This window comes from Raphanus sativus, chromosome 7 (genome assembly GCF_000801105.2).
Source record: "Raphanus sativus cultivar WK10039 chromosome 7, ASM80110v3, whole genome shotgun sequence".
Classification (NCBI taxonomy): Eukaryota; Viridiplantae; Streptophyta; class Magnoliopsida; order Brassicales; family Brassicaceae; genus Raphanus; species Raphanus sativus.
In genome coordinates this window covers 15795694-15823141 of record NC_079517.1, presented here as the reverse complement: position 1 = coordinate 15823141, position 27448 = coordinate 15795694, and the positions used below count along the sequence as shown (strand labels likewise).

The window sequence follows — 27448 nt, the reverse complement described above, 5'->3', positions numbered from 1 at the left end:
CGCAAACGTCACATGGTACCACTTCATGTATTTTGGTCCTTGGACCATGCTACCTACCACTACATGTTTTCATTTTTACCTTCATTAGAAAAATGCATTTAACTTGTAGATGGTACATGTACTAAAAATGTAACAATCATAGCTTGTTTCTTGCCGGCCCATAGCTTTAAACATGGAAAACAAAAGTTTAACTTAGGCTTTTCTATTCTATTTCTGGCCCAATCCTTTGAGATAGTTTTATTTTGTGAAACTCGTGGCTATTTTCAAATAGAGAGAATCTAAGATACGGTGGACGAAGGTGCCACGTTCCACGAGTTGGCCAATGAGGAAACTTAGTGCGTTATCCATAGGGATAAGCAGAATCTAGTTCTGTCATCATAGAGCTTTATAGTTTATACATCACTCGATCGTTTCTTCTTCTTCTCCTAACACTTAACATTTCTGAGTCTTGAAGAAGGTCAACCAGCTTCGAGAATAATGGCTTCTCTTTGTGCTTCTTCTGCCATCGCCGCTATTTCTTCTCCAGGGTAAGCTCATCTTCTTCTCTCCTCTCTTATCAACTTAACATCAAATTTGCTATTTAAGAAGACTAGAATAGAGTGATCAACTTATGTAATGTAGTGATTTATATTAGTGACGCCGCTCTTTTACAATCTGAGTGTGCATGTGTGAAATGCTAAAAAGGTCATAGTCACAGTAACGCTAACAAAGTTTATATTAATTGTATAATACATGTGCAGTTTCTTGGGAGGGAAGAAACTGAGGCTGAGCAAGAAGTTGAGTGTTCCAGCTGGTTCCAGATCGGCTGCGTCCGTGCGCGCCGCCGCAGCTGATCCGGATAGACCAATCTGGTTCCCTGGAAGCACTCCTCCAGAGTGGCTAGACGGTAGCCTCCCTGGTGACTTCGGGTTTGATCCTCTTGGTCTTTGTGAGTGTTATTTAAACCATCCTCATGCTTAACAAAATGATTAGATTATATTTACATAATTTTGTTTAACCAAATATTGACAAACCGTACATACATGTGACAGCGTCTGACCCGGATAGTCTAAAGTGGAACGCACAAGCAGAGCTAGTCCACTGCCGGTGGGCGATGTTAGGCGCCGCCGGGATTTTTATCCCGGAGTTTCTAACCAAGATAGGAATCCTCAACACGCCGTCGTGGTACACGGCAGGAGAGCAAGAGTACTTCACGGACAAAACCACACTCTTCGTCGTTGAGCTCATCTTAATAGGATGGGCCGAGGGACGTAGATGGGCTGACATCATTAAGCCAGGGAGCGTCAACACTGACCCAATCTTCCCAAACAACAAACTGACGGGGACAGACGTTGGATACCCGGGTGGTTTATGGTTCGACCCGTTGGGTTGGGGATCCGGTAGCCCGGCTAAGATCAAGGAGCTGAGGACCAAGGAGATAAAGAACGGAAGGTTGGCTATGTTGGCAGTGATGGGTGCTTGGTTCCAACACATATACACTGGGACTGGTCCTATTGATAACCTTTTTGCACATCTTGCTGATCCTGGCCACGCCACTATCTTCGCTGTAAGTGTGATCCAAACCAACGTTTTGTTTTTTATATGGTCTTAGGTCATTTGGTTTTAACTAGCTATCTTGGTGTGTGTGTTTTTGTTTACAGGCTTTCACACCCAAGTGAGACGTTAAAAAGGAAGGATGGGTTTGTGTGATCATGTTTGTACAAATATCTCTTTTGAACTTAGAAGCATTATGTATTTTATACAAAACTGTGGTCGAGTGCAAATTAGGGTTCGTCGTAACAATGCTCCTTTCCTGACTAAATGCTCATATCTTGCTTTTACATTGCCGTTCTGTGAGAGTGAACATCTTCATTATTTTTGCTCGTTTAGTTATCTCATGACAATAAGCAGTTGACAATAAGACACACTTGGAGGAAGTACTGGTTATACCAATTACAATGCATACAAAAGTGGGCTACCAACAACGAATTGGCCTATTGGTTATACCATTACCGAAAACGTATAAACTTTAGAAACCACTTATTTGGTGTGAGGCGTCTTCTCTCAAAAGTTAAATTATATAGTTTGAACTTCGTCAAAGGGGATAGCATGGTATCATTGGTATGTATACTCTTAATCAGGAAAAAAAAGGTCTATTAACTTAGGCTCTGTTTATGCATATCTTCTTACTTAGGCTCTGTTTATGCATACAACGTTCCCATTTTGTGTACAAAATCTGATGCTAAAACTCAAGTAGCCAATGTATTTCAAACCCGTTGGTAAATAGTTTCAGTGATGTCAAATATAGTTTTAAAGCAATACAAAACAAGTAGCATGAGAATACTCTCGATAAATACTGGCAACGTTAGTGATATTCAGTTCTGGGAAGTGCTCTGGAAATGGTCGGGAATATGGGGGAATGGTGAGATTGGTGATCTTTTGCTAAGTGAGCAGGTCCCTTTGGCTAAGGGAAGGACTTGTCTGTGTAAGTGCTTTTCTATGCTGAGCCCAATAGTTACCGTGTGAGTCCGAACAAGTGTGTTGGGAATGTAAAGCTGGTTTCTATAACTTTGTGCAGGAGCAATTTTGATAGTATTTCCTGGAAAGGAGTGGTAATGTTGATCTCCATATCTCTTGGGTGTTAGTAACTGCTTCTTTTCTGGATTTCTAAATTTCTGTTTCTCTTTCCAGTTTGGTGGAGCTTTTAGCATCGGTTCCCAACGTTCTGATAGCAACGATGGTTGTTCTTTGTCTTCTGGGGTAGCTTCAGCAACACTTTCATCTGATATGATAAAATCTCTACAAGATCAGCTATTCTTCAGTTGGAACTCTGCACTCGTTCCAAGTCATTGTTTGTTTTATATTTCTGATGGCCAGCTAGTGCTATGTTCTGTAAATAAGAAAGGCTTAAAAAACTTGAACAATAAATCTAGCATAGGGAGCCATCCTGTATTCTATAAAAGAGCAGCGAAGAAGAATAGAGGTAGATGATACAAAAACCAAATCATCACAAACTAAAGACATGGAAAAGTGAAGTTTTTCTCGACCTGATAACCAACAGTGTAACCTTGCATAAACTGTTTAAGCTTAATCAAATCATCAGAGCTAGTAAGACGCTCCATTAAAATCTCCACGGTGGTCTGATTCGCTTCACATGAAGACTGGTTCATCTCGTTCATTAGTTTAAACAACGTCTCTTTCTGGTGCACCTCATTAAGACTCTTAAACAATGCATTGTAAGTTTCCACATTCGGTCTCACCATCTTCTCCTTCATATCCTCTTTCAGAGACATAGCTTGTCCGAGGTTCCCCACTTTGCAAAACGCGTTTATGAGAATGTTGTATATCACGGTGTTCGGGCTGACCTTTGAGCGTGAACCCATGTCGTTGAACAGCTTCAACGCTTCGCTTACATCCCCAGCCGAGCAGTAAGCTTCGATGATCACTCCATACGTCACAACAGTAGGATGCAATCCGTCTTCTCTCATATTCTCCATCATTTTCTGAACACTCTCAAAGTCCTTGAGTTTACAGAAAAATGACACCAATGTGTTGTAAGTGATGGAATCTGGTTTCATCTTTGCTTCCTCCATATCCGTTAGCATCTCATACACTTTCTCTCCGTTGTTCTTATCACAAAACAGCCCAATAAGCATGTTGTAAGCCAGCAAATCAAGAGAGAACCCTGACTGTTTCAGCTTCTCCACCACTCTAACCGCGTCATGATCTCTTCTAGCTTGGCACAGTCCAGATATCAAAGCGTAATAGATCTTCGCATCAGGAGAACAACCAGCTTCCAACATTTGGTCAAACAATCCCATAGCGTTTTCAACGTTACCGACGCTGCAGTAAGCATGGATCAACGTCGTGTAAGTAACCACGTTCCCTTTCAACCCTTCCCTTTGCATATCCGTAAAGAAAGCAATCGCCATGTTCACTCCATGGTGCCTGCACATCCCACCGACAAGCGTATTGAGAGTGACCACATTGGGTTTAATCCCATCCTCCTTCATCCGAGACACAACTTCTTTAGCCGTCTCAAGCTGTCCCGCTATGCAATACCCACCAACCAAGCAATTGTAAGTAACCGTAGTCGCCGCACAGCTCTCTTCCGTTTTCATCTTCACCAACAGCTCCTCAGCTTCCTTCATCCTCCCCACCTTACACAACCCATCTATGAGAGTATTAAAATGAATAGAATCAGCTTTAATCACATCCCCATCATCACTTCTCTTCCCACACATTTCCTGAAAAACTTCGAGAGCTTCATCAACCCTCCTTGACTTGCACAGAGTGTTAATTAGAATCCCTAACGTCACTACATCAGGCCGAATCTTCATCTCGTCCATCTTCACAACCACATCATTCATTCTACTAATCTCCATGTTCCTTCCCAAGACCGTCAACAACGCATTGAAAGAAGGAGCCTGAAGCGGAGCTCTGTTCTTCATCAGACCGCTCAAAACCTCCCACGCTACATCGGTCCTCCGAGCATTTCTGCATAGACTAGTTATAAACCGAGTCAACCAAACACAGTTTGGAGCTACACCGTGAGAACCAAACCTCGAAATCAACCCAACAATCTCATCTTCCTTCAAAACTCTTCCCCTCCAAACCTCATGGAAAACAATATCAGCAGTGATTCTATTAGGACGAAAGACCGAAGATCCTTCGCAAAGCATTTCGTCGAGCACCTTGAATGCATCACCCGCTCTCCCGTTTCTGAACAAAACATCGATCAAAACGTTACGAACCTGCGTGTTCTTCACACTCGAATCGAGCCGTTCGTAGACGAGAACGGACTGGTTCACCATACCCATACGTGAAAACCATCGGATGAGAAGCTTAGCGGCGACGACGGTGAGAGGGACGTTTTTCTCTTTGGCGGTCTCGTAGAGACTGAGAAGCTTGTCCTTCGAGTCGGGTTCGCTACCGGCGAATTCGACGACCGATTGAAACACTAACGAGAGAGACTCTTCGCGGCGGTGGTTCAGAGACTGAGATTTCGCGGCGTCGAGGAGGTAGTGTAAGAACGAGGCTGCTAGAGAGTAGGATCCGAGACGGCGGGTGATTTGAGATAATGCTGGAGGAGGTATAGAGGAAGATACGAGGAGAGAAGAAAGCGTCTCGCTTGACGCCCAATCCTGCTGTGGGATTTTACGGAGATTCTCTAATAACCGGACTTCTGCGGATTCTTGGCTTTCCGGTTTGATTCCGGGAGGTGGGTCAGCATCGGCGGAGAATCTACGGAGGAGTCGGGGATGGGTGAGGAGATAGTAGGAGTTCCGGCGCCGGGAAAGAGATAGCAAAGTAGTCATCTTTTTCAAAGGTTTTGAACAAGACGACGGCCGCCGGGGAGAAAGTGAGGCGACTAACTGGGTTTGACTGGCACTTTAATGGGCTTTAACGAGGCCTTTGGATATATTGGGCCCAAGAAGGATTATTATATTATTGTTACAAAAAGGATTAGTTACATTTGGAGGACAAACCTTTATTTGTTTCGGTAAAACTAGCACTTATTTTTACTAATCGTTGATGCACAACCCTGCAGTAAACTCTGAAATTACTCATTTTATTATCACATCAAATGCTGCCCAGCAAAACTCCTAACAAGTGCTATTAAAGGACTTATAATTTCTTCAAACCATGTCTTAACTAACTCAAAATGAAGATGCTGAGAGTTTCTACACTGGATCTGAAGACTCCATCTTTTCAGCAGATGCTGCTGCATCAGAAGCAGCTTTATCCAATCCCATTTTTTGTAACTCGCTTAAGAATCCGTCCAGGTCGTTTGAGGAGATCTTGTAAGGGCTGTGAGAAGGACCTGGAAACGAGTGTTTGGTTACTTCTTCCTTGTACTCCAAGAGTGCTCTGTTGATCACTTCTCCTACTTGAGCGTACTGCTTGCAAAACTTTGGAGTCACCTGACAATGAAAGGGAAAACTATTTAAAAACAAGAAGAAGCATGATATGATGGTTCACTAGTTTAGAATTTGACCTTAGCATGATGTGGATGCTGCATCATTCCCAGGAGATCATGATAGACTAAAACCTGCAGCCACAAAACAAAACTATGACTTAGTTGTTCATAATCGTAGACAGCTAGCTCTTTTTGTGCTAATCTTACTCTTTAATCATGCAAAAAGACCAATACTTGAGTTATTCAATCAAATCATTTAAGCATACAAAACCGGAAAAAAAAAACTAATGTCTCTCAGTAAGACCAATGTAAAAGAGTTTGAAAAAGAACCTGTCCACTGCAGAAAGGACCAGCTCCTATGCCAATGGTTGGAATATGAAGGGCAGAGGTTGCAGCAGCAGCCACAGGGGGAGGAACACATTCTAACACAACCGAAAAACATCCAGCTTCTTGTAAAGCCATTGCAGTTTCCACAACCTAAAATAAGAGATGAAAGATAAAACTTTTCATCACAGCTTCAAAAAAAAAAACGACCACATGGATGCACTTTTTGTTATCAGAGACCTTAACAGCACTAGCTATGTTTCTCCCTTGTGGTCTGAAACCACCAAGAACACTGATAGCTTGAGGAGTCAAGCCAACATGTCCCATAACCGCAATGCCTGCTTCCACAATGGATTTTGCAGCAGTAATCCTTGAAGGTGAACCTCCTTCAAGTTTAATAGCATCCATTCCTCCTTCTTTCAACACTCTAACTGCAGTATCAACCGCCTGACCATCATGTAAAACAAAACTTAACCAACCAAACTAGTGCTTTGCTCAAAGAGTACAAGACTCAAAAGGGTACAAGAAACACAACTTGGTGCTGTTTAACGAGATTAGCTAAACAAAATCATCCACATTTCCATTGTAATTAAAAGGTTATCAACAGTCTGGTCACAATCAAACTCTAACTTAATCAACCGAACTGGTGTTTTGCTCAAACAATACATGTCTCAAAGTGCCGAAAGAACACGACTTGGTGATGTTCCAAAGAGATTAAAAAAGCATCTACATTTCAACTGTCATTAAAGGGTTATCAACAGTCTGGTCATCATTCAAACTAAAACTTAACCAACCAAAAGGGTCTTGTGCTCAAACAATGCATGTCTCAAAAGGATAAAAGAACACAACTTGTTCCAAAGAGATTAGCTAAAAAAGCATCAACATTTCAAGTGTCATTAAAGGGTTTATCAACCCCCTGATCATCACTCAAACTAAAACTTAACCAACCAAACCGTTGTTTTGCTTAACAATACAAGTCTCAAAGGGCCAAAAGAACACAGCTTGGTGCTGTTTAAAAGAGATTAGCCGAACAAAAGCATCCACATTTCAAATGTAACTAAGGGGTTATCAACCGCCTGGTTACCATTCAAACTAAAGAACACAACTTGGTGCTGTTTCAAATAGAATAGCTAATCAAAACCATCCACATTTCCAAGTGTAATGAAACGCTTATTCACCTGATTGGTGCTGGACTCATACGTACCAAACGGCAAATCGCCGACAAGAAGAGGCCTTTTGGCTCCACGAGCAACGGCGCGACAGTGAACGAGCATCTCATCTAAGGAGATAGGAAGGGTGGTGTCGTAGCCATGAACAACCATGGAAGCTGAATCTCCGACGAGACAAACATCGATCCCGGCCGTATCGATGTGAACGGCGGAAGGGTAATCGTAACCGGTGACGACGGTTATCGGCTCGCCTTTCCGATGTTTCTGCCTCAGCTGCGTGAGAGTCACTCTCTGGTTCGGGTTTTGCGGTTTGGGTCCTCCGTAAACGGTGTTCTCCGGTACGTTGCTCATAAACCGGGCGGTGGCTATGGTTCTAACGGCGCGACGAGAGCAGCTCCTGATGAGCGAAGAAGCCATTGTTGTCGATTGAAAACTGAGCCGAAATTAAAAAATTTAAAATTTTAAGACTACTAGATAAAAAAAGTCGTTTCTTTCTTTGAATAAAGACGTTGGTAACTCACGCGCTGATGACTCTTTTGATCGAGACAAATTTGGCTTCGAACCGATACACGCAGATCAAACAAAAATACAGATGAAGCAGAACAAATCGAGAACAAGTTAAATTAATAAATTATTATAGTTAAATACATTTTAAAATTTAATGAAAATTAAACATATAAACAAAATAAAACTTATGATGCTGGCTATTTAGTTTTGAGTGAATGCTCTCTGGCGACTTCTTCGAAAAAAGTCCCCCGCAAATTGACTTTGTGTAGTTAACCCTTTTATCCACCGATTTATTTCCGTTTTTTGGAATATTCTCTCTGTTTTTTCCAAATACTTTTCAAATCCTTTTTCTTTAAGGAATTATCCAACGGTCTCTTCTACGCTCCACCGCTAGAGCTCTCCGTCGCCGGGTTCATTCCCCCGACTTGCTCGGCGGGACCATCAGGCCGCGTCTCAGAATGACTCCTCCGTTCATCTCTAACCCCAGCGGCGCTCTGCTCCGGCTTTGACCTTCTCTCCCTTTGGGTTGTTATAACCTCCGGTCTTAACGCTTCTTCTTTGTCATACTGCTCACTGGTTCATCTCTCTCCTATTGAGTAGATCTTGTTTCTCGTCCTCACAGATTAAGCTTTACCTCTCTGTTTGTACTCGCTCACATCGGTTACCATGACTCGCCGGCTTTCACGTTCTGATAAGGAAAAATGGGCCGCTGCGCCTCCACCACCGCCTAGACGTCCACCTCTCCGCATCCCTGCCAGTGATAATACGGCTCTTATAGCGACTAATAAGCTGACTCTCGTGGGAAGAGTCACTAATCCTCTCCTTCAAAACACTAGAGCTGTCGTCAACTTCTTACCTCAAGTGTGGGGGTTGGAAGGCAGAGTTGAAGGAAGAGACTTGGGGTCCAAAAAGTTTCAGATCCGTTTTCAGTCTGAGAATGATATGGAGGTTGTCTTCAACAAAGGTCCCTACCACTACAAGAAATGGATGTTGCTATTACAAAAATGGGAGCCTGTCGTGTCTGAATCCTTCCCGGACAAGATTTCTTTTTGGATCCGGATTCATGGAATTCCTCTCCATTTCTGTAATGAAGCCACAATCGACACTATAAGCGACTCCTTAAGTCTTCAGACTGGTAAAGTCGTCGAAGAGGCCAAGGTTAGAGTGGAGTTTAATGGGCTCCAGCCACTCGAGATGAGTACAGAGATTCAATTACCCTCTGATGATATCATTACTGTGGAGTTCGAATACTTGAAGATGGAGAAACATTGTTTCACCTGCTTCTCTTTATTCCACGAGGATGAGAGCTGTCCAGTTAAACCTCCAAACACTCCCCCTATCAAGGAGCGTAAGCTGGGTATCACTCAACGGTTAGCCTTACAACGTATTGAAGCTGACAAAAGGAGGCACGAGGAGCGCAGGGGTTACCGTCGTCCTGCCTACTCTCAACAACCTTTTGAGAATCGCAGAGAGGACCTAAGACCTCGCATTCCTCACTTCTCTGATAATAGAGACTCTCGTCGAGCTCCCTTTGAGGTTGATGCCTTGGGATACAAGAAACCCTACCATCGCTCCTCACAACGGTCTCCATCTGAAGAGAGCCGCCATTCCTCACGTAATGAATCACGAATTCTCTCTAGTGGAGTTAAGGTACAGAATCAAGATGTCCCCATTGACCCTCTATCAAACCCTCATGGGGCTTCTCGGTCTCGCTCTCTCTCTTCTCATACACCTTCTCCTCGCAACTTAAGGGAGCGTATGGACTTTCCACTGGAAGCCAATGGCTCTGGGGGAAGCTCACGTGCCCATTCCAGTGAAAGACGCTCTGCTCTGGCACGTATTGGTAGCTCCAGTCGTGAGCTAATCCAACCCCCTCGCGGTCCAACCAGCTTTGATTCTAATAGGCTGCAAGAGGTGGAGATTGTATATGATGATCGTGATGAACAGGATCACATCAGCCCTTTTCAAGCTCGCTTCCCTGAGATAGGGCAAAACTCTCGTGTGCCAGCTAGTCTACGTCTGGGAGGTTCGTCAGAGGTTATTGTCTTTGGTTCTGTAAATGAAGTTGCCTCTCCGTCTGCCCATGTTGATGGTGCTAAAACAAAGGGGAAGGGAAAAGCTACAAAGACAGCTAAAGTAGGCAAAGGCCCCAACCCCACTACCAAGAAAAGAGGTGTTGCTAGAAGCCCACTTCATAGAGTCAATCTCAAGAAGAGCAATGTTGCTTTGTCTATGAACCCTCCCAAGAAGAAGCTCTGCATTGAGAAAGATCCATCTCTGCCTTGTGATAAGGCTGGTCCAAGTACCACTTCACGATTGTCCTCTAGGACGAGAGGGGCGGATTTTCGGTCCCCTCCCCCTCCTCTTCCTTAGCTGTACTGAGTTGGAATTGTCAAGGCTTGGGGAACGTCATGACAATTCGACGATTACGGGAGATACATCGCAGTAAGATCCTGGACATTACCTTTCTAATGGAGACGAAGAATAACGATGATTTCGTGAAGAAAAAGACTCGTGATCTCCGGTTCCCCAACTACTTCTCTGTACCACCTGTTAGTCTCAGTGGAGGGTTATCACTTTTATGGAGAGAAGGAGTTGACATAACAATCCTGGAAGCTCTTCCTAATCTCATTGATACAAAAATCTCTTTCAAAGGAGTTATATCACATATTACCTTTGTATACGGCGCTCCATCGGCTGAGAACAGAGCAGAGTTTTGGTCAAAACTCACTGAAGTAGGGCCTGGTCGTGATTCATCTTGGCTCCTGACTGGAGATTTTAACGACATTCTTGATGATTCTGAGAAGGTAGGAGGACCCGCTCGGTGGGAAGGTTCATTTACGGCCTTTAGATCCTTTGTATCTCAGTACGGCCTCTGGAACCTTAAGCATGCTGGTAACCATCTTTCCTGGAGAGGCAATCGATATACACACTTCATCCGTTCTAGACTCGACCGATCTCTTACTAACTGTGCATGGAGTGAACAATTTCCCATGGGAAGGTGTCGATACCTTAGATTCGAGGGTTCTGACCACATACCTCTTATTACCTACTTTAATATCGTTGTTAATAAGAAGAAGGGGTCTTTCCGTTTCAACAGAGCTTTGACTGAAAATAAAGACGTTGAGAATTTGGTGGAGTCTGCTTGGAACCATGATCCCCTTGAGTCAGTGATTGAGAAACTCAACGCTTGTCGTCGCAGTATCATTAAATGGGCTAAGGAGCAGAATATGCAGCATAATCTCATCATCAATAAGACGCAGAAAGATCTGGAGCTAGCTCTGTCTGCTGCAGTTCCTGACCCCCCTCGTATTACAGAGCTGACTAACACTCTGCGTGATGCTTATAAGGAAGAAGAGCTCTTCTGGTTACAAAGGAGCAGGATCCTTTGGCTTAAGGACGGAGATCGCAATACTGGCTTTTTTCACGCTGTTACACGACAGCGCCGGATGATCAATAACTTCTCAGTGATAGAGGATAACAATGGCAAGGAGGTGTTTGAGGAATCACAAATCGTTTCTGTTATTACTGACTACTTCCGCGACATCTTCACTTCGGTGGGAGATGGGGACTTTGCAGATATTCAGAACATCCTCTCATGCCGAGTAACCCCTGAGATGAACATCTCCCTTACAGATATACCGAGTGATTCGGAGATTCTTAATGCGGTTCAATCTATCAATGGAGGGAAGGCCCCGGGGCCGGATGGCTTCTCTGCTAAGTTCTATCAAGCCTATTGGGGGATTATCCAGACAGATGTTGTGAGGGATATACGACAATTTTTCATCTCTGGTTATCTAGACCCGCAGCAGAACGAAACTCACATTCGACTCATCCCGAAAGGGACTGCTCCACGGAAGGTCTCTGATTATCGGCTGATTGCTCTGTGTAACACCCATTATAAGATTATTGCCAAGATCTTATCTCAACGGCTCAAGCCCCTGCTGCCGGATTTGATCTCTGTCTCTCAGTCTGCGTTTGTCTCCGGTAGAGCCATTGGTGACAATGTTTTGATCACACATGAGACTTTGCATTACCTTAGGACATCGGAGGCAAAGAAGTATTGCTCTATGGCCGTGAAAACGGATATGAGTAAGGCGTATGACCGCTTGGAGTGGGGTTTCATAAGAGCTGTTCTTCTTCAGCTTGGCTTCGACCAGCAGTGGGTCTCATGGGTTATGACTTGTATTGAATCAGTCTCCTACTCGTTTCTTGTTAACGGAGCACCTCAGGGAACCATGAAACCATCACGTGGGATACGTCAAGATGACCCTCTCTCACCCTTCATCTTTATCCTCTGCACAGAGGTGCTCTCTTCCCTTTGCGACAAGGCCCTCTCCAATGGGTCGCTCTCAGGCATTCGGGTAGCACGAGCAAGTCCCTCGATTAACCATCTCTTGTTCGCGGATGACACTATGTTCTTTTGCAAATCGAATAAGGCCAGTGTCTCTACTCTCTTGCGCATCCTCCAATGCTATGAAGCTCTCTCGGGGCAACGGATCAACTTTGCTAAACCGGCCATTATTTTCTATGCGAGAACCCCACCAGAAGTTAAGGCCAGAGTAAAAGTTGTGCTGTCTATAGAGTTGGAAGGTGGGATGGAAAAGTATTTGGGCCTCCCGGAGCTGTTTGGAAGGAAAAAGAGAGACATCTTTGCTGCTATTTTAGACCGTATCAGACAGAAAGCTCATAGTTGGACCACTAACTTTCTATCGGGTGCTGGAAAGCAAGTCTTGCTGAAGGCAGTGCTAGCTGCTATGCCTTGCTATGCAATGTCTTGCTTCAAACTTCCGAAATCTCTGTGTAAGCAGATTCAATCGCTTTTGACCCGTTTCTGGTGGGATGCCAATCCTTCGAAGAGGAAAATGTGTTGGGTAGCCTGGTCTACACTCACGCTACCGAAACGCTCCGGTGGTCTCGGTTTCAGAGATATTGAAGTCTTTAACGATGCTCTGCTAGCAAAGATTGGGTGGCGCATCCTCACTCAACCCCATTCTCTAGTTGCGCGTGTTCTGCTTGGAAAGTATGCTAGAGACTCTTGCTTTATGGATTGCTCTGCCTCCTCTACCGCGTCTCACGGTTGGCGCAGCATTTTAGCAGGGAGAGAGATTCTAAGGAAAGGGTTGAGCTGGTCTGTAGGTAATGGAGAGAAGATTCGGGTCTGGCGTGACCCGTGGCTTAGTTGCGAGTCTCCCGTTACCCCTATTGGCCCCCCGCTCCCCTCCTCAACTGATCTTCGGGTTAGTGACATTCTCTGCAAGCTCACAAACACTTGGGATGTGAATATCATTCGTTAGTTAATTCCAGAATATGAGGAGATGATTTTGAGTATAGTAACCTGCTCTGCTCCAGCAGAGGATCAACCAGCTTGGCTGTTCGATAAATCTGGGAAGTATACTACTCGATCTGGTTTTGGGGTTAGTATTGGTGCTGATCAGTTTATGCTCCCGCTCCCAGATGGTTTTGACTGGCGTAGGAATATTTGGAATGTTCATACGTCACCAAAGATCAAGGATTTTCTTTGGAAACTTGTGAAGAAAGCTATCCCGGTTAGCGCTAACCTAGCTTCTCGTGGCATCACTTCCTTTCCTTGCAAGACTTGTGATGGAATAGAAGATGATCTTCACGCCTTTCTCCACTGTTCGATCGCCAAGGAAGTATGGGAATCAGCCCCTATTCTCTGGTCTCAACCTCCATCGGAGACGTCTATGTTGTCCTTCATCTCTTCATGCTCTCATATCACAACGCTTCCACCAGTTGGGGTCTCGGTTCCGGTGTGGCCTTGGATTCTATGGAATCTATGGAAGGCTCGAAACAAACTCTGCTTTGAAAATAAAGCTTTCTCCAGTATGGAGATCTTGATCAAGTCTCTTAAAGATGCCAGGGAATGGCAGAGTGCTCAGTCCCCTCAAACAACTGTCTGCGAGGAAAATGGAGCTCTCTCTCGTGCTAGAAATGTTCGAGTTCATACTCCTGGGATGCCTGGCATGATAACCTGCAACGTGGACGCTGCTTGGGATTCTAATTCCAGGAGATGTGGGATGGGAGGGATCTTCTCCGGTCCTGTTCCAGTTCAAGTTCCTGCTCAACTGTGTTCTTCCCGTTCACTTGTTTCGTCTGCGCTTATGGCTGAAGCACTTGCAGTTCGTCTTGCGGTTATGACCGCAGCTTTTGCAAACATTAAATCCCTCCTAGTACTGTCTGACTCTCTGGATCTTATCAAGCTCTTGAACAAGATGGAGTCAAGACCAGCATTGTTTGGTATTGTGTTTGACATTTACCACTTTAGTTCCTATTTTGATGTAATCTCCTTTGCTCATGTCCCTCGTTTAAGTAACTGTGAGGCGGATAGTGTGGCTAAGTCTGCTCTCGCTTTGTTCAATGTCAACTTCGTTGGTGGAGTTTAAACTCTATTCTGAATGGAAATTTATGTTTGATCAAAAAAAAACAACAAAAAACTTATTATAAATATGTAATAAATATAATAAAGATAACATAACAATAAATATCATCATTCTAATAAATATAGTGAAATTTTAAATTATACTCTCTGTATCATTATAAGTGAGTTTTAAGATTTTTTCACAAAGATTAAGAAACCACAAAATTTTATGTGATTTGTCTTGGTTGTATAAAAATAGCATTAAATAATATTAGTTCAACCAATTAAAAAAAGATACACTATTTTGTAATTGGCTAGAGATTTCAAATGACAAACTTCACTTATTCTGAAACAAAATAAAAATCCTAAAACACCACTTATATTGATACAGAGGGAGTATAAAAGTTAATCATAATTACAAAAATTATAAAGAATATTCTTATCATGCTCTTACTTTTCGTATCTTTATTCGACTTACAGTTCTTTTTTACCATTTAGTTTAACTATAAAATTAATTAATGTATGTGTCATAAAACCAAGAATCGAGAACCAAAAATCAAATCGGAACCAAACCGAATCCAAAACCAAATTTAAAAATAACCGAATGGTTCTTATGTTTCTATTAATAAAAAAATGAACCAGAACCGAATTGAAAACTGAATGGGTACCCAAATATACAAAATAAAATTTAAACACGTAATGACATTAACTTATATTTAGTATTGGAAATACTAAATATTCTAAACATACTATTTATACACCAAACTATAAAAAATCGAAATACTCAAATATTTTTCTATCTTACGTATTTCAAATTATCTAAACTATCCTAGAGAACCAAATTACTCGAATAATTCTTATCCAAATTATTAAAATGTATCTGAATTATGCTATTTATATCTGAAAACTCCCAAAAATCTGTTTTTATCCCTAAATATCCAAATTAACCAGCAAGAGGAACTGAACCATAACCGAATTGGAATAAAAAAATTATCGGATATTAGTCGGTTCTTATAATTGCTACCCGAACTGACCCTAAACTGAAAAGAACCAAACCAGACACAAACCGAATTTCATAAATAAACCGAACAATTTCTATACCTCTATAACAAAAAAAAACAAAATTGTAAGAACCGAACCGAAAACCGAATGACCATGCCTATAATTAATATTGTCTAATTATATATGGTATTGTGAATATATAAATTCTATAAACATATTTTTAGAAGATAACTGATGTATAAAACAATATAGATTTTTATATAATTTAAAAAATAAACTCATCAAAACATAATTTTACACTAAAATAGAAAATGAAATAAAATATTAAACTATAGTTTTGAGAGAATTTTTGTTTGTTTCAGAAACTAAATAAACTAATTATAATAAACTAGATTTTTGTTTGTTTACTTGGTCTGAATGTAGACTAGGACAAATACATAAGAAAAGCAGGAGAAAATAATATGCAGATTGATCTGCATTTAGTTTCCAATCAATATTAAAAATGCAGAAGAAATAATAATAATAAAAAAATGAATAGGACTGCATGCAAGATGAATTTGTGTGAAAAAAAATTGTTCTGCAGGAACAAAGAAAAATGGGGTAGACCACATGTAGAGGCCCAATAGAAATCTTTCTTTCAATTTTCTTTTTGCGTGAACTGTTTTTTTAGTTATTTTTTCCTTTTTTATTTACGTGTAATGTGTTTATACATGTTATGTTCTATCTAATATAAAAACAACTACACTAAATTTTACCTTTAAAAAAAAAGACAGATATATTAAATGACACTCTCATGACTCTTTTCGGGGAAACATTTTAGATAAATAGAAAAACATTTTAGGTTATAGTTTTTATATTGTATTAACTAGATTTTCATATTTTCAAGTTGTCTCCTTTACCTATAAATATTTCGTATCATTTTATTTCTTTCTTTCACAAATTAAAATTCCTCTTCAAGTGTAAGTTTGTATTGTTTTTAATTGAGAATTCTAAGATGAATTTTCTTATATAAATATTTAAAATGATTTTTATATATGTATATATTAATTATTATTAAATTTGATAAACGCTTATATATAAAGTAATGTGTTCTCTACAAATATATTATAACATATGCATGCATTTTAGTCACCTATTTACTTTTATATTATATATATATTACTTTAATGAATTTATGTATGTTATTTATATTATGTATATTATCTGCATATATTTATAAACTAATATATTTTTATAATTAATAACTATTTAAAATTTTTATTATATATACTATAACACATGCATGTAATTTAATCGAATGTTTATTTTTTCAGTTTATCTCTTATATTTATTTTCATATAATTAAACTAATATTATTTCAAATTTATAGATATGGCATCTAACTATGGATAAAGCGTGAAATTTAGTGAATGTATTTGATTTTCATTTGTTATGTTTGATATGTGTTTTATAAATAAGTAAAAAATATTTTTAAACAATTTAAAATACAAATTTTATAAATAAGTAATAAATATTTTCAAATAATTTAAAAATTTATTATACTTATTAAAGTGATGATATATATTGTTATTATAAATAGTAATTTGTATTTTATTTACATACATAATTTTTATTTTAAAAATCAATATTCATTTAAATATAATAATTTATTAAATTAGTTTGATCTGCATTTGTTCAGCTTGATCTGCATGATCTGCATTTGTTCTGCTTGATCTGCATCTCTGTTTGAACTGCATTTTTTGAACTGCATCATCCATTCGAAGCCAAAATTTTCTTACTTTTTGCAGATCAGATTTTTAAAGTCCATTAATAATCTGCATGCAGATTTGTAAATATTTTATTATTTCTATTTGTCCTGCATTTAAAATGATGAATGGCAAATAAATGCAGATAAATTTGCAAATTAATTGTACTGCATATCCCCTTCTTATTAATCAAGAAGCATTTTTAAAAAGTAACATTTGGTTTGTAAGTTATTTACGGGTGTGTCATGCTGACGTGTCGGCACCATATTCATTCTCAGCCCATTTGTATATTTGCCCTCAACTCACTAGAATAATTACATAAGTCTGTTATTGTCATATAATATACTCTCATCGTCAAACATTAATATAATTCATCGAATTATTTAGCATTCAATTCTGATTTACCCGTTTATGGCAACATTCATATAATTGCGTGTATGACTTAAATATTTGAATTTATTGTGTTTTGTTTCATTTGTTTATATATGGGAAACTCGGCTGGTGGACTTTAATTTGGTGTCAGATTTGGTGAGTACTATGATTTGCAATTTATGATCCTTCTATAATGATTAGGCAATTTATGATCCTTCCATATATAATGATATTGGTCTGTCCGAAAAGTATGAATATTTTAAATATAAATGTAAGTGGTTCATTTTATAGTTTTAGTTCATTTTAGGAGACAGCCTTCATTTTATAGTTTTGTTTAGATTGCAATTATATCCTACTCATAATAATTGTTTTCAAAAATCTATACTCGGATTACTATTGGATATATCCCCTTCTTATTAATCAAGGAGCAATTTTTGAGAGTAACATTCATTCTCAGCCCATTTTTAGATTTACCCTCAATTTACTAGAATAATTACATATGAATGTCATTGTGATACATGTGAATAATCGACTTATATAATATAGTCTCATAACATAATTATTCGCATTCAATTAATGATGCATCCGTTTATAGCAACCTTAATTTACTGCCTTTAATTTCGTGTATTAATTTAATGCCACTAATTTATTGTCTTTAGTTTCGTGTGTACATTTATAGCAACCTTTTGTAGAGCGATTTTAATTTGGTTTCGATTTTGGAAACTACTATGATTGGCAATTATGATCCATCCATAATGATTAAACAATAATTCCTTATATCATTCATTCATTTTCAAAATAGACAATTATGCTGTCATTCAAGGAGTGGTAATTATGAGTAAAACAATATCGGGTATTAATTGCATAATACTAACGGAAATTTAAACTTGGTGCACAAAATAAGTCGTATACATGTAGGTGTGATTATATAAGGTTTCTATTACTTTTATTGCCTTATAATTCGTGTACATGTTGCTCCTTTTTTTTGTCTGATAGCAATCCGTCTAATGGTTTTCAGGGTTTTAACCAGAGCATTTTCAAGCGAGAGACTAAGAATCGAAGTGGAGCTTTATCTTTCCAATTCACAGGTTTTTGTAATTCACATTTTTTTTAATGTTTACTTTTAAGTATATTACTTTTATCTTTAACTTTCTAATTCACAGGTTTTTCTGCGAGAGACTAAGAATCGAGTTCAGACTAAGAATCGAATTTGAGCTTTACCTTTCTAATTCACAGCTTTACCTTTCTAAGTCGGTAAAAAAATACTGACTTGCTTTACCTTTCTAAGTCGATAGGTTTTTTTTTCAAATTAGGCCACAAGTATCTTTCCTTATTTCTTTTATGTTTACTTTTAAGAATATTATATGCAGCTGTTTGTTACTCTTTGTTATTTTAATATTTTTGATTAGCAGTTATATAATTTCGGTAAATGAATAGACTTGATTTTTTTGAATTGTTGTTTATTGATTATTAGCTAATAATCAAGAATTTGATAATAGTCTCATTCATGGAAGACCAACTCAGAGAAAGCAGCCACACAAGATATGTTTTATTATATGATTTATATTTGGTGTTCATATTTTCATATACAAATATGAGGACTGGCCACATATTTATTTAATTTATTATAATTGTCACACATATAAATAATATGGAGAATATATATATAGAGAATATGAAATTTAATATAAGTAGGGAACTATATATCTAGCATATTGTAAAGTCGGAAATATAGAAATTTATATCAAAGTATTTTTTTCTCTATATGGAATTTCGGTTACCATATAATTAAGCTTATCTTACTTGGTAAAACAATATATTTAAAGCTTCTTCACACAAGTTTGTCAACATTAATTGGATTTTTAATTTATGGAAATATATGAATATATGGTGGAGCATTGATAGTAATACATTTACTACTCAAAATATTCTCACGAGTTTATATCTTTCTTTTTTTAATATAAAATCAATAAATTCAATATTGGATTAACAATCTAACATATAATTACTTTTCCTTTATTGATTAATAGGTGAATACATTTATGAACAAATTCAACTTAATAAATATGTATAATCCCTTTCTTATTAATAGGGAAGAAAAGTAAAAAATAACATTTTAGTTAATACTTATTTACCCCAATACCATGCTGACATGTCTGTTCCACAATTCTCTTCAAACCATATTTAGAAATATCCTTAACTTACTAAATATATTACAGGTTTTGCCATTGGTCTCACTTCTCTCAAATATTGGTTTAGACTATAGTTACGCATATAAATCTTTTTTCCTATTTATGACAGTGTTTCGAACACCATAAATAAGAAATATGAATCCTTGCGTTACGCAATAAGAAAATTGGAAATAAGCAGTGATTAATTACTCTATATATTTGACTATATTAATAAAGAGAATAATTTAGTTTCTTATTCTGTATAAAGTAAGTTACTCATAGTTAGCAACATTTATGCGAGATTTTCCTAATCAAAATATGAAAATTTATTTTTGCATTTAAAGTAAAGATACGCGTACTAAGTATGATTATTTAATTTGACCAAAAAGTATGATTATCCTCTATATATTAATAAAGAAACATTTAAAAAGTTGTAACCTTAAGTTTGTATTAACTAAAAAAATCTTGCTTAAGTGTCACTTAATTATGATGTTAATTTTGTTTACGTGGCACCATAAAAATTAATTAAAAATTAGTAAGTTCAAAATCCAATTTCTAGGAAATATTATATTAATCCAAACATAAATGTATATGATATGATAAACTTAATACTCGACGATCTCATTAAATTAATACTCGGCGATCTCATTAAATTAATACTCAACGATCTCATTAAATAATACTTTCTTTAAATGGCTCAAGGTTGATTTATATTGTGATTCAACATAATACTAGATCTTAACCCGCCCGACTGGGCGGGTCTTTTTCTATGATATATATAAAATTATGAAAAACATAAGGTTAGGGGGTACAACTTCTACTACTTATAGTTTACTGTCGTAAATAATATTAGAGGCTGATCTACGTATCTGTGTGGATATTGGGCGGGTCTTTTTTTATGATATATATAGATATATAAACATTTCAGAACTTTAAATTAATTAAACGAAATTGTATTGCTTTTGTTTATTTTTTAAACTTTGTATTTCGTAATTGTATTATGTAATCACGTACTTCCTTGAAATATTGGGAGCAAAAGGAAAAATATATTGAATGTGTCTGACAGCTTATTTATACAGAACTCATAATAGTTTTAAATCTTACCATGCGTATTAAATGTATATTTATTTAGTTTCAAATATTTGAGAAATATAAAATTATAAGGAAATGAAAAAAATTGTAAATCATATTTGGTTACCACGGTCTCTCCTAAAAAAATCAACTTGTATTGATGTGCAATTGGTTGATACTGTCCAAAAGCAGCCAAAACTTTAAAAGTGTCGATAGTCTTCCACTCTCCAACTGGTAAACCACATTGCATATGATAAATCTGATTTTTTTGGCACGCAGTTGCAATCTTTACACCCTATAAAATAGAAAAAGAAACAGATTTATAAAACAGTAGAATAGAAAAAAACTTATAAAACCTTAAATAAACGAAAAGTACAGATTAACTCGAGGTTTTTCTATATTTTTCTTTTTATAGTTAATATATTATTATATAATAATGTTAATTCATTTATTAATCCGCGGTACACTCGCAATTGATCCACGGTTTATCAGATGACTCGGTGATTTGGAAAGTCATTCAGTTCAATGTCCAGATCAGGTTTAAAAACATTGATGAAAATATAACGTGATTTGACTGCAATTGATTTTCTAGTATGAAATCTCACTATAGATATTTATATATACTTAAAATATAATAGAGAAAGAAAAAAATCTTAGGACTTTATTTAAAATATACTCCTTAATCAAGGGTAGTTATTGTCAAAGATAATTATATAAACAAATGTGAAAAATATGTTAAAGATATCACATGTAGATATTTGAGTAGTTTAGATTATGGGGCAAATATATTGAAATAATATATAGGAATTGTAATAATTGAGAAAATATCTTTTATGATTATAGGGATTTAAATGGTAATGATAATAGAATAAAAATAATAATTCAGTTTAAATATATATTATTTGTTGACGAAAAAAAGATTTTACTTGTTGAAAAGATTTAAGGGCCTGACTGGTGTAACCGCAGCAGTTGCGGTTGCGGTTGCGGGAGTTTGCGGGTGCGGGTGGTTGCGGTTTTAAGCGTTTTTTAGAGATTTGTACGACTGGTATAGCTGTTAGAAATTGTTGCGTTTGCGGGACTCTTATGACTGGTAAACTACAAAACGCAACATCTGTTAAATAATAATTTAACAATATTTACATTTTATGTAATTATAAAAATATTAAAAATCATAATAATATGATAAATATAAAATTTATATTTATAAAATCATATTATTCAATTTTAAAAATTTATAGAAAATATTTTAGTTTTGAATTTTATAATATAAATTGAAATATAATATGAATACATTTTACAATTTCTATTATTTCAATTGAAAAATTTTATTGGATATTTTAGTATTATTTTTATTTATTCTGTTTTTAAAGAAAAAAAATTTACCCTCCCGCAACCGCCCGCAACCGCAAACGCTAACTGGAACCAGCTTTTGATTTTAAGAGGTTCGAAACGGTTTGAAGCGATTTGTAGCGTTTTCTGTGATTGTTTCGAAACGCCAACAACCGCTATAAACCGCAAAAGCTGCGTTTGCGGGTGGTAGCGGGAAAACCAGTCGGCACCTAATTTTTTATGTAGAAAAACAATTTTCAGAACTAAATAACGAAATGTGTATATTTTAAAATATTAAAGTGTAGAAAATATACCAAGAAAATCTGGAAAGAATAAATTACATATATACCTTCACATCTATCTTATTAAAGTAGATTTTTTTTTATTAAATTAGAATTTTGATTGACAAATAATTCTTTTCTCGAGAGTAGCTTCCAACACAATTTTGATTTAAAAATTTTGTTATAAATATTAAAATATTACATTAAAATTATATATTTTGAATTGATTATATAACTGAGTTTTGATATAACAAATCTCACTATTGATATTTATATATTAAATTTTAAAATTGAAAAAAAAATTGTAGGTTCCAACAGCTTTTGATTTGAAAATCCCCTGGTGATATAATAATATTAAATATATTTTGATTTAAAAATATTTAAATACTAAAAAAAATTATATTAGACAGAAAAATTATATCGTGAGTTGTTTGATCAAAGGTCAACACTAATCCTATATTAGTTGTTGACGTTAAACTATTTCCTATAAATTGGTTTTTTAGTTACTATGATATTTATTAATAGTTAGTTTTTGAACGAATGATGCAATAATACATTTCCACATAAGGAATGTTAATATAGATTAAGGCAATTATTAGTTCCTACATTTATTGAGACTGATTAATTTCTATAATCACTGAGTATTGTTACCATTTAAATTGTTTTTGAATTATAGATAAATCATGATAAAATCTCGGTAAGTTGATTAATAGTATTGATTAATATGTTATTCAAGTTTCCAATCAATAACTTTTTTATTCTTATCCTTGTCACCAAACAAAAGCTTAAAGTACTTCTACTTTAATAAGATAGATTTTTTTTTAAAATGTGTAAGATATACTCTTAGTCCATATTACTAAAACAGAAATTTAAATCAAAATTTACTATATATTATGGTCTACGTATTGCATGCTTTTGGTATAAAACAGAAACTAATGATTTTCTAAGTGTTGTTTTTTTTAATTAATAACAAAGAGACGCTTTGATAAAATAATAGCAAAAGAGACGCAGCTATTCAAAATTTGTTTTGTTAAAAAAAGAAAAAATATTTTATAGCAAAGAGACACAATTTTAGTTTAGTTTTCAAATTTGTAATTGTCTTTTTTAATATTTTAATTTTCCATCTTATATTTTCAAAACGAAAGTAAAAATCTGATATTTTGAAAATTAGTATAACTTCAAAATCGAAAAATATTTAAATTTTATTTACTGACAAGTTAGTAAAAGAAAATATCCATATGTATCAGCCCAACATATAAATGATTATATAAACAAACAAAAATTGTAAAAAAATTCAATCATATATAAATCTTAAATTTGTCAATACAATATGTTTAATTAGAAAATAACTATTTATTTCGGATTATCTATAATCAATGTCGTTTAAATGTTCTTTTTAATTTTAATTGAGTCGAAATAGGATCAATCGTAAACTGCCGGTATTATGATCATTAGAAGACAGTAAAAATCCTAATATTTGAACCAAATTTTCCTGATACACAATTTATGTATCAAACTCTTTTGGTAAGTTTAAATTAATTGTTTTTATACCATATTGTTTGAATAGTTGAGAAACGTTTTGACCAAGTTAATGATTCAACCAAATTTTTAAGCTTGGTACAAAATTTTGAAGAAGTTCTATATGGTAGGTTTAATTTAAGATAATAATATACTTTGTCACCAAGTCTAAAATTTCTACAACTTAAAACAACTTTGCTAAATATGTTTGTGGTAGTTATTGAAAATTTACGTAAATATTGGTTCAATATATCACATTAAAATATGGTTTTTAGATAATTAGTGCTAATTATTTTAACTTTCCAAACAATCCGAAACCTATCTATGCCTACTATATATATACGGTTGAGTTTTTCCTTATAAATACCATCAAATGTTTTCATAACCCTTAATCTATGATTATAAGAATATCAATGATATCTCATTTTAATTGTTTGATTTGAGGTTCTATATTTTTTTATGTGTACCAAATATTTATACTTAATTAATTATTCTACATTGAAAAAAACATAAATATCAAATATATTTTAAACACAAAAACACATGTATTCAGAAATCATGGAATTTTACAATATAAAAACATAAATTTTAAAATAAATATTTCACCATGCGCAAGGCGCATGTCTTATCCTAGTTATTTGTATTTTATCTGCACTACATTTATAGCCAAAGAGTAGAATCTATTTTGGTATGTGATTACAAGATGTAATTGTCAAAATTTGTCCAATCGCTACACGTAGTTGGTCACTCATTGTCTTACTCAGAGCCACTCATCATCTAGATTTCTGAGAGACAATGGCGAATCGTACAATGGCCAATCGAATCGCCTTTTTCATGATGATCATAATATCGGCAAAAGCTTCCATTCACGTGTACCAGAACCAAACCTTCACACCAGAACCCAATGGTCACTACTTTCAAGGAGGAAGCGAAGACCTTTATTCTTCTTCCTTCATAAGGAAAGACCCTAAGGATTCTGAGTGGCCTAGAAAGATTAACACCATCCTTGTGTACAATAAAACAGAAGCCTTTGATACAAAGAAATCAGAAGCCAACATTTCCCCAGAAACCGTGGTTTTAAACATGACATATGTATACTACGTGTATTTCATGATATGAGACCCATAGTTGAGTGGCACTATTGTCCAAAACCGGTCCAGAGAACAAACCCAAATTAAAATATTATTTTAAATGTGAAAACGTTGTATTAATAATGATTTTAGTAAATTGTGATTTATTATAGTCAAATATTGATGATAATATTAACAATTATTGCTATAAAATCATTGCTATACCAAGTAACTTCATATAGTAAGGCATAATATATTTATTAATAAAAATAATATACTAATGTTTTTACAAATATTATTATTATTAAATAAATACAAATTATTTTTACATATAAAATTTAATAAAATTATATAAAATATATAGGTAAAATTATATAAAAATATAAGTAAAAATTATATAAAATATAAGTAAATATTTTTTAAAAATGTGAAATTTTCTATTGACAATTTGATTTTAGTAAATTATGATTGATTATAGTCAAATATTTCTGATAATATTAACAATTATTGCTATATAATTAATTTCATTAAACTATATTTAACAGTTATTACTGGAGTTGAATTAGTGTATAAATGTTTGAGAAATTTTATGTTTTTATATATGATATTAGAAAAAATATATGTTGTTAAAAGTTTGTTTAAAGCATTTAAAAGTATTGAACTGACACTGCTGTTATCATTGGATTTTTGCATAATTCTCTTGATTTTCTCATCTTTGGCGAGAACTCTTGAGAAACTTCAGGTAAAGAATGATAAAGATTTATTTTTTACCATTTCAAATATTTCATTTGTCTAATACTCTTAATGTTCATTGCAGATTGAGAGGAACATGGCTAAACTTCAGCTTTACAGGAACATCACCAATGCATTTGCTACATATGTTTTTCTTTCCACTGGATGGATTAGTTTCGAGGTAACTAAACTCAGATAAATGACTGTGAAACTGCAAAATCAATAGATGCTTATCTTCTTATGTCTCTGTACCAGCTCTATTTCTTTGCAACTAAAAGTTTGAGGAGGACGTGGATTATACCTGTGGGCTGGAATCTACTGTACTATGGTCTGCTAGCAATCCAATGCGTCATTTGGGGGGCTCAGATAGTAGAAGATAGTGTTACAGGAAATTAGAGTTAGAGACATTGCTTCCCTTGGCATTTGGTTTGATTGCAATTTCATTCAGGTTTGTCTTCTCGAAGTATGCTAAACCAGTCTTTATGGTTTGTTACTGGTTCAATAAACAATAGTTGTATGATTTCTATAATCAATCAATAAATAGGGTGTAGTGAAAACTAGGGGTGTTCAATCCGGATATTGGTTTGGTTTCGGTACGGTTTTTCGGTTTTCGGTTAGTAAAATACAACTACCATTCTAAATTCATATTTACTTCGGTTCAATTTGATTTATATACCGTCGGTTTTCGGTTTATTCGGTTTTATACCAAAAACATAATTATTTAGTTTGTGATCATATTATATGAATTTTAGAATCACAATCACTTATTAAAAAAATATATGTTTAAATAAAAGAACAAAAAAATAAAGACGCTTCTACCATCTGATACAATAATCAAATCTATAATTAAAATGAAAATAAAAATAGAAAACAAAGCAGAAGCATGAAAGAAAAGTTCTTATACTATTTCATACTTAGTGTTTATCAAAGTCATGATTCTTCGATTGAATATGAAACTATGTTCATTTATAGATAAGCAAAAAGTTATGAATAATTTTCACTAATTGTTGTCTATCAAATTTACAATCTTCACTTCAATTTAGTTAATGCTAAAATAAAGCACAAAGAAAGAAAAACTAAGAAAATAAAAAGTCTCAGTCGCAATGAATTATTACTTAATTATAGTTCAAGTGTTTTACAAATTAGAGTTTTTTTATTATTGTTAAAAATATGATAATAGTTATTAATAAAAATTAATTTATATAAAAAATAGTTTTTATATACATATTTACATGTTTCTACTTTTGATTGATTTTGTTCGGTTTTTTCGGTTTAATCAGTTATAAACCAAACAATATCTAAATCCTACGATTTTTATAAAATTTTATCTATTGGGTTTGTATGGTATATACCAAAACCAAACCATATTGTCTATTTCGGTTCGGTTCAGTTCGGTTTGTTACGGTTCAGTTTTACCATATTGAACAGCCCTAGCGAAAACTGAGTTGTGGTTGATGTATTGTTCTGGAATAGTGTACTGTCCAGTTACAAGTGTGATGATTTTTTTTTAATGGGCACAGAAAATAGGCAGTTTGCCTTTTGGATTGTAGAGTGATGTACAATTTCTTATTGCTTCAGTTCAGGTTTCAAGCTTTTCCTTGGTCTTGAATCTTTTAGCAGAACAGAGTTGTAGCTTCTTTGGATTCCTTGCTCAAAAGGATACAAACTTTTTTTTTCAAAAAAAAGGATACAAACTTATTACTTAAGAGATGTGGTGACTGCTCAATGTAGAATTTGATCTGTTTCTTGGTTGTTTTTTTTTTCTGACAAACAACATTGCGGCTTCCTTAAACGTTGCTACTATTTTAAGTTTTTTTGGTTCAGAGCGATGATGAGTACTGAATCCTATAAGGGTGTTGGTATCTTTTTTTTTAAT

The 27448-nt window shown here is 35.4% G+C and overlaps 4 protein-coding genes across 5 annotated transcripts; 2 read left to right on the top strand and 2 right to left on the bottom strand.

The window, feature by feature from the left end:
* The first annotated feature begins 321 nt into the window (after positions 1–321).
* On the top strand, positions 322–1822 carry LOC108817412 (photosystem I chlorophyll a/b-binding protein 2, chloroplastic). The gene is made up of 4 exons (XM_018590086.2): positions 322–527; positions 741–928; positions 1032–1546; positions 1641–1822. The coding sequence occupies exons 1-4, from the start codon at positions 478–480 to the stop codon at positions 1656–1658; spliced, it is 771 nt and encodes a 256-aa protein (XP_018445588.1). The 5' UTR covers positions 322–477; the 3' UTR covers positions 1659–1822.
* A 1052-nt stretch (positions 1823–2874) lies between these two features.
* LOC108817409 (pentatricopeptide repeat-containing protein At3g61520, mitochondrial) lies at positions 2875–5357 on the bottom strand. The gene has a single exon (XM_018590082.2). The coding sequence runs from the start codon at positions 5295–5297 to the stop codon at positions 2994–2996; it is 2304 nt and encodes a 767-aa protein (XP_018445584.2). The 5' UTR covers positions 5298–5357; the 3' UTR covers positions 2875–2993.
* Positions 5358–5406: 49 nt separating this feature from the next.
* On the bottom strand, positions 5407–8117 carry LOC108817411 (3-methyl-2-oxobutanoate hydroxymethyltransferase 2, mitochondrial). Of its 2 annotated transcripts, XM_056990291.1 has the most exons (6): positions 7914–8117; positions 7402–7825; positions 6464–6670; positions 6230–6376; positions 5978–6031; positions 5407–5903 (listed from the first exon to the last, which is right to left on the bottom strand). In XM_056990291.1, the coding sequence occupies exons 2-6, from the start codon at positions 7807–7809 to the stop codon at positions 5664–5666; spliced, it is 1056 nt and encodes a 351-aa protein (XP_056846271.1). In that variant the 5' UTR covers positions 7810–7825; positions 7914–8117; the 3' UTR covers positions 5407–5663. The 2 variants fall into 2 exon arrangements, with proteins under 2 accessions (XP_056846271.1, XP_018445585.2); XM_018590083.2 differs by lacking the exon at positions 7914–8117 and having other exon boundaries at positions 7402–7892.
* A 448-nt stretch (positions 8118–8565) lies between these two features.
* LOC108815524 (uncharacterized) lies at positions 8566–10272 on the top strand. The gene has a single exon (XM_018588101.1). The coding sequence runs from the start codon at positions 8566–8568 to the stop codon at positions 10270–10272; it is 1707 nt and encodes a 568-aa protein (XP_018443603.1).
* The last annotated feature ends 17176 nt before the right edge of the window (positions 10273–27448 follow it).